Source organism: Lolium perenne, chromosome 1, assembly GCF_019359855.2.
Source record: "Lolium perenne isolate Kyuss_39 chromosome 1, Kyuss_2.0, whole genome shotgun sequence".
NCBI classification, from domain to species: domain Eukaryota; kingdom Viridiplantae; phylum Streptophyta; class Magnoliopsida; order Poales; family Poaceae; genus Lolium; species Lolium perenne.
The window spans coordinates 142,902,388-142,910,319 of NC_067244.2; the positions used below are offsets into that span (position 1 = coordinate 142,902,388).

The 7,932-nt window shown below is 45.4% G+C and overlaps 1 protein-coding gene across 1 annotated transcript; it reads left to right on the forward strand.

Moving 5' to 3' along the window:
* Nucleotides 1-1,670: 1,670 nt before the first annotated feature.
* LOC127334095 (uncharacterized) lies at nt 1,671-2,177 on the forward strand. The gene has a single exon (XM_051360512.1). It carries the CDS (start codon nt 1,671-1,673, stop codon nt 2,175-2,177), a length of 507 nt encoding a protein of 168 aa, XP_051216472.1.
* Nucleotides 2,178-7,932: the final 5,755 nt, after the last annotated feature.

Below are 7,932 nucleotides of genomic sequence, written 5' to 3' on the forward strand. Positions count from 1 at the left end.
ACTACGAGCATTGGAAGTTCGGGAGTTCAAGAATAGGACCAGCCTTGTGGAAACTGGCAAGCATCTTAGCTATTATCTTTGCAATGGCATGGATAAAGCTGATAGTTTAGAGGTGTGATTTGGCGTCCTCCCCGCCCCGCGCAGACGCTCGTTCAAAGTGGGCAGGTTGGATACCCGTATGCAAAGTTTTCCGATCTAGTTGCCGGCGTGGGGATCTTTCCAAAACACCCGACGTACTGCGCTGCCGCGGAAGGATCGCCTCCACGCCGTCCTTATATTCGCGGCTGAGATCTACGAGAGGATCTCCTCCATCTGCGTTGGCTTGGTGTGCTAGGGTTTCAGGGCTTCCGTCAGACCATGGCCGTGGTGTTTTTCAAAGGTAATGTGAGGCATCTCTCTATTGTTCTTTAGCTGGACCTCACTGATTCGTAGACGTACTTGGCTTCATGATTTGTTGTGCGTTATAGGTAATGGCGGATCTTAGTGACACAGAGTTAGACAAGGGTGAGAAATTTGTATTTGAGCGGGATATATAGTTCTCTATATCTGAACGTTCCTGCTGCAGATGGCCTTATTGATGGAAAAGATGGCGATGATGATAGTGTGAGTAGAGTCACAGTTTCATGTGATTTTATGGCTCCCTAAATAATTGCAATATATGCTTACTAGTTATTTAAATTGTGTAGATGGAGATCGAAGATGGTTTTGGCGAGGACGATGCATGCCGACGATGATGCCGACAATGATGACGAGGAGTATGAGGGTGACGATGATGACAAGGTTGAAGATGGTGACAATGATAATGTGAGTGAACTTGCCAATTTATATTGCTTTGTGAGGACATGCTGTTAATTAGAAATATTTTGTTAATTATTTTAAATTGTGTAGATGGAGATTGAAGTTGATAAAAGAGGAGAACGATGACAATGAAGTACTGAATAGTGATTTTTTTAGTCGGGTATGCTATTTTTGTGTGGTCAGTGGTAAAAATACTATTATACTCATACAATAAGCAATGGTTTTGTGTAAATGTTCAGGTATTACTTGGCGGTGGTCTGTCTAACGATTATTACGGTTAATCCGACATCGAGAGTTAGGAAGATTCTAAAAGTTCTCAATCGGTAAACCAGAGTGAGGTATGATTAGAAAGAATCAATTTAAATATTCATGGCAGATTGGAGTAATATTCACTAGTAGAAAAATTGGCTTTGGTCAGACACCTTTGGTCCCGGCCGTGTCCTGGGCAGGGACCCAAGGCCTGGCCACGTCGCTCTGTAAATGCTATAGCGTACGGCACCCAAAGGTCCTAGCTCGTAAAGGACCCAAAGGTCCTGGCTCGTCTGCCAAACCGCGACTAAAGGGTTTTGCGCCACGTGGCGTCTACGGCACCCCCTTTAATCCCGGTGCGTATTCCCAACCGGGACCTAAAGTCAAACGTTCAGTTTCCCGCGGAGCCCGATCGCGTGTCGCCATTACTGGCCGCGTCGAAACCGAGCGTCGGCCGGCATGGAATCCGAGCCGCCGGCGCCGGTGCAGCCAGCCACTGTTCATCTTCCTCTTCCCATTGCTTTTATAAGCTCACCATTTTTCACCATTACCACACACACTCTTTCCATCCGGCCTCCTCTCCTCATCCACCATTTTCAAAAGCCACTACCCTCTCTTCGTCGATGGAGCACCTCGTGCGTGACCCGGCTTGTCGGAACCGGGTGTACTACCTCAAGGCCGAAGGGATGGAGGCGACGTTCAAGGCCATGGTCACGCTCCGCGCAAAAATGGTGGAGAAGTGGATCCGGCGCGTGAAGAGGGACTTTCTCGACACCGCGACAATCAAGTTCGTCGGGTTGGACTGCGAGTTCACCGACCCTCGCAAGAAGAAAGTCGGTGAGGAGCAGCGCGCCGCCGTCCTTCAACTCTCGTTGGCGTCCGAGACGTTGGTGTTCCAGATGATTCATGCCGATATAAAAGTGCCACAAGCGCTCAAGGATTTCTTGGAGGACGGGAACATCATATTCTGCGGCACCGCTATCGGCAACGATTTGAAAAAGCTAAGACTCGAGGGCATTCGCATCACTTCTGCGTACGACCTCCAGAAGGTAGTCCCAAACCCCACCACCAAGACCACTCCAAGTCTATATGATTTGGCGAACCATACCATTGGGACAAACCTTGAGTAGAAGAAGAAGTACGACCACAAGAAGAAGATGGACGTCGCCGCGCAAAAAAAGAAGAGGAGCTCATTTTTGGATGGGCCAACTATCCATTGAGCTACGAGCAAGTGCACTATGCAGCACTACACGCTCACTTGGGCTTCGAGATTGCTAGGAAGTATTGGATGCTAGTTGGCTACTAGCCATGTTGATCATCTCAATAGTTAGAGATGAAGAGAAGTGGTGGTCTTCTATATTAATTTGTATGAATTATGAATCGATCGCTTCTTCTCCACCGGCTTCTTGGCCGCCGGCTTCTTCTCCATGGGCTTCTTGGCCGCCGGCTTCTTCTCCACGGGCTTCTTCGCCGCCGGCTTCTTCTCAGCCTTGGGCTCCTTCGCGGCTGGCTCCGGCGCCGGCTCCTCCTCCACCTCCTCCACGGGCTTCTTTGCCGCCGGATTCTTCTCAGCCTTGGGCGCCATCGGAGCGACTTCGCAGAGTGGTGGTCGCTGGTTTGATAATAATAATAATAAATTAATAAATACATAATTATTTCATATTCAAATCACTCACATTTTTTAAATAATAAATCATATATTATTTGTCCAATTCCGGTTTACAGATTTCAAGATATTAATTATTTAGAAATATTATATGAATAATGCATACATTATTTGATAATAATAATAATTAACTAATTAATACATAAATATTTCATATTCAAATCACTCACATTTTTCTTATAATAAATCATATATTATTTGTCCAATTCTAGTTTACAGATTTCAAGATATTAATTATTTAGCAATATTATATGAATAATGCATATATTATTTGATAATAATAATAATAAATTAATAAATACATAAATATTTCATATTCAAATCACTCATATTTTTCTAATAATAAATCATATATTATTTGTCCAATTCCGGTTTACAGATTTAAAGATATTAATTATTTGGAAATATTATATGAATAATGTGTAAGGGTATTTTACCCTTATCCATTATTTTGGTATCTATGACACCGTGCTAGAGTATTTGGACTAATACATGCCTACAAGATGACTTTCAGGTATTAGCCAAAGAGGTATGATGGTATAGCAATGGAACAAAAGGCAACGGGAGACCCCCCCAATTCGACGAAAAATCAGCTAGTTTTTCAGAGCCTGGCGGTCCACGATCCGGTCGGACCGGCCCTGGCACCGGACAGCCCGGTCACCAACCGGACCAGAACCGGTGCCATCCGGCGAGTTCCGATAAAGAAGGCGAGCCCTCCAGTCTGCGTCCGGTCACCAGCCCGGTTTCGGACCGGGCTGCTCGGTCCATGGCCCGGTCTCGACCGGGCGCTGACGAGCGGCCGGTCGGCAACCGGACTCTGCGCCTGTGACATCCGGACGCCATCCAGTAAGGTCAGAAGCCTGCCCGGTCAAGACCCGGTCCCAGCTCCGGTTGGAAACCGGCCGGCCCGGTCTGTGGCCCGGTCTGACCGGGCTGTGGACCGGCCTGTCCGGCGCCAAATCCGGTTGACCGGGTTTCTCGAAGAATCTGCTGATGTGGCAAGTGACCAACGGCCGTATTTCGAAGAACACTATAAATAGGTCTTCTCCTACCTCTGAACAGTTAGGCACTACACTACAAGCTGTTCTTGAGCTCTCTCTCATACTCCATTGCTAGAAACACCAAAAGCCTCAGATCTACCTCCTCCTCCACCCAAACTCAAATCCCTCCGGGGAATCATTAGAGGAGGACCCGATCTACCGTTCTACCAAGCCAAATCTCATTCCCCCTTGTATTCATTGAGAAGCTTGCTTCCTAGGGTTCCTTGGAAACCCTAGGTAGGCAAGAGGAGTCCGGAAGCATCCGGGCTGTGGATTTGCTCCGGGCAAGATTGTGAAGGTTTGGAGGCTACCTCAAAGTCTACCACAAGTGAGTGAGCTATTCCTTCGTGGGATAGGCTCCGGAGAATAGGGTGAGCCTTCGTGGCGCGGGGAATCCTTCGTGGGACCTCCACTCCTCCAAACGTGACGTACCTTGTTGCAAAGCAAGGGAACACGGGAATACATCCTCGTCTCCGCGTGCTATCGGTTATCTCTAACCGAACTCCTTACTTGTGATTTAATCGCTGTGAGAGCCTTCGTGCTCGAGTTAGTTGTATCCTCATATAGGTTGCTTCACCTAGTTTGCATTAGGCTCATCTTTATATTCCGCAAAGCCTAATATTGCAAAGAAAGAATTAAAATTTGTAGAAACCTATTCACCCCCCCCTCTAGGTTTACCATCTCTATACTTTCAATTGGTATCAGAGCCTGGACTCTTATTAAGGGCTTCACCGCCTTAAGAGTGAGATGGATAAACTCTTCGAGGGTCTAGATGACGACTCTAACCTTTCGGTTAAAGAGATGAAATCTAGATTCTTGGCATATGATGCCGAGAAGAAGAAAAAGGAGGATGAGCTACAAAACCAAATGACAGAAATGACTGCCATGCTTAAGAACCTAACTGCGGGTGGAACTCCTAGTGGGGCTTCGGCCTCTAAGGAATCCTACCATGATGTTAACCATGACTATCCCAGAAACACTTCACCCATGCCTCATATAAACCATAGTGGGACCGTTCCCCATTACGATGGAACTCACTTTCCACATTGGAAATCTGCTATGGAATCTCATATTCGCAGCTGCAGTGTGGAGCTATGGGAGCTCATTGTTCATGGACATCGGGAGCCTCAAGATCCTACTCGGTTGACCTCCACCGAGTTCTACAACCGTCAACTCAATGCATCCGCACGTGACAAGATTAGAAGTGGCATCAACCGCAAGCTTCTTGATCAAGTCGATGACATTGTCTCCGCTAAAGAGTTGTGGGATCGGATCGTAGTACTCCAAGAGGGAACCGATTTGATCCAATCAGCTCTCTATGAGACCGCAAAGCAAGATGCCTACCAGTTCATGATTCGAGATGGAGAATCCGTATTCGATGCCTATGCTAGGCTTGGTGCTCTGAAAGTAAGGGTCAAGGGACTTGGTGCTGAGAAGTACAATGACGGATTCGAGATGAACGAAGCCTTCATAAAATCCAAGGTCATTGCTATGATTGCCGTCAAACAAGAAGACACCAACCTTGGACTCAACTTGCAAATCATGACCAAGAGTGCCGATCTCAACTCCGATGATCTAGTCTCCTATGTGGCCGCCAATGAAAACATGGCCAAAGCCGGAAAGAGGCTCAAGGCAATGAACCGTGTTGATGAAGCCTCACACAACCATGAAGGGTCACACAACCTTGCTCTCAAAGCTAGAGCCGACCATGAAAGCAAAGAAGACTATGAAATTGAAGAAGATGAAGAGATGACTTCAACTAGTGACATTGCTACCGACTTTGCTTTCTTTGCCAAGAAGTACAAGGCAAAGTCTCCAATGCTCCTCAATGACAAGAAGAAGAAGAGAACTTGCTACAATTGTGATGAAGATAACCACTTTGCAAATGAGTGCCCTTATGAGAAAAGGGTAGACAAGCCAAAGTTCATCAAAGGGGTCAAGCCAAGATTGAAGCCGAACCCAATCAACGATCGGTACAAGAAGAACAAGGGAAGAGCTTTTGTTGGGGCCGAGTACTTGTCCGATGAAGAAGAGGAAGATGAGGAGAAGGAGGCCGGAGTGGCCGGTTTAGCTTTCTCTAAGCCCGGGTCACTCTTCACATATGACTACTCCAAAGATTACTCCACGGAGAATGATGTTGGTTTTTCCTTCATGGCAAGAACAACTCAAGATGATGACTCCGATGACTCTCCCTCCTCTCCAATCATTGGCTCTTGTCTTATGGCAAGGGAAACCAAGGTAATGGAATCTCCACCTTCCCTATCTAGTGTTCTTGATGATGAGAACGAAGATCAAGAAGAATTAATTGTGCTTAAGGAACTCTATGATGTTAGATGCACCCTTCGTGGTGAAGCTCTTGTCAAGTTTGATTTCTTGATGGACTCACTCAAAGAAAAGGATGAGTCCATTGAGGAATTAGAATATCAATTGAATGAGAAGGAACGGAGATTCAATCTCCTAAGACAAGAGCTAAAAACCGAAAGGTGCATATCTCAAGGTCTTAAGCAACAAATTGAAACTTATGAACTTGATAAAGTTAAGGACCTAGAAACTATTGATAGGGCTCAATTATTGACCCAAGAGCTCAATGTCTCAAAGGAGGAACTTGAAGTTGCTCATGCTTCTCTCACTAGGGATCTTGACCACCTTGAAAGAGCTAACAAGCTTGTCAAGGATGAGCTCAAGAAACTTGGAGAGAACCATGATCTACTTCAAGAATCCTACAAAAGGGCTCTTGGATCAATGAAGGATCCCATTGATGATGAAAAGCTTGCTTGTTCCTCCATTTCCTTTACTAGTGAGCATGCTAAACTTGTTGAGGAACATATTCGTTTACAAGAGAAACTTTCTTTACATGTTGAGACCAATGCATATCTTGAGTCCTTGGTGACCAAATATGGTCTTGACTATCATCCTAATGAATCTTCTTGTGAGCAAGCATCTATTCTTGAGGAAAATGTTAGGCTAACAAAGGAACTTGCAAAGTTCACCACCGCCAAGAACAAGATGGGATTGGATGACCTCTTGAGTAAGCAAAGGTCAAACAATCAAAAGTATGGACTTGGATATGTCCCCAAGTCCCACAAGAAGAACAACTACAAGAAGGAGAAACCCGCTCAAGATAAGAACAAGAAGGTCACTAACAATGGCAAAACCTCAAAGGGCAAAGCCACTAGTGGTGACCGCACGGGGCCAAACGATCACTATGCATTATTTGTTGATTATTATGGTGATGTCTATGCTAACTATGTTGGCCCTCCTAATGGCTATGCTTATAGAGAGTACTCAATTTGGGTACCAAAAGATATTGTTGCCATTGCAAAGGAACCCATTAATCGATGGGTTCCTAAATCCTCTACTTGATCTTGTAGGGGTATTCCTCCGGTGGTCCAAAATGGGTGTTTGATAGTGGATGCACCAATCATATGACCGGAGGAAAAGGTGTGCTTGATCAATTCATTGAAGATATCAACAAGAAGTCAAGCATTACCTTTGGTGACAACTCAAAGGGAAAGGTACTTGGGTATGGCAAGGTAGCAATCTCTAAGGACTTGTGCCTTGAGACGGTTATGCTTGTTGAACACCTTGGCTATAACTTACTTTCTATATATCATCTTGCCGATGCCGGGTACAATTCATATTTCACTAAATATTATGTGCAAGTCTTTAGGAGTGACAATCTCAAATTGGTCCTTGTTGGATATGTGGAGAACAACCTTTATGTGGTTGACCTCTCGAAAGAGAGCCCCTCCTTCTCCACATGTCTAATGGCGGCCAAGCATGACGAAGGATGGTTGTGGCATCGCCGCCTTGGTCATGTTAACATGAGGAATCTTAAACAACTCCTAAAGGGTGAGCATATTGTGGGACTAACCGGTGTTTCTTTTGAGAAAGATCGTGTTTGTAGTGCATGTGTAGCCGGAAAGCAACTCAAGAAGAAGCATCCCATCAAGAGTATTGTTACCACATCTAGGCCTTTGGAGCTCCTTCATTTGGACCTCTTTGGGCCATCACACTATGATACTCTTGGTGGAAGCAAGTATGGACTTGTCATTGTTGATGATTACTCAAGATACTCTTGGGTCTTTCTCCTTAAGTCTAAGGACGAGACCCATAGAGAGTTCATCACCTTCGCCAAGAAAGCTCAACGTATGTATGAATCCGAGATCAAGGCAATTA

What these genes read in the sequence shown, in the direction of transcription:
- LOC127334095 (XM_051360512.1), top strand. Translation starts at nt 1,671, where the DNA reads ATGGAGCACCTCGTGCGTGACCCGGCTTGTCGGAACCGGGTGTACTAC.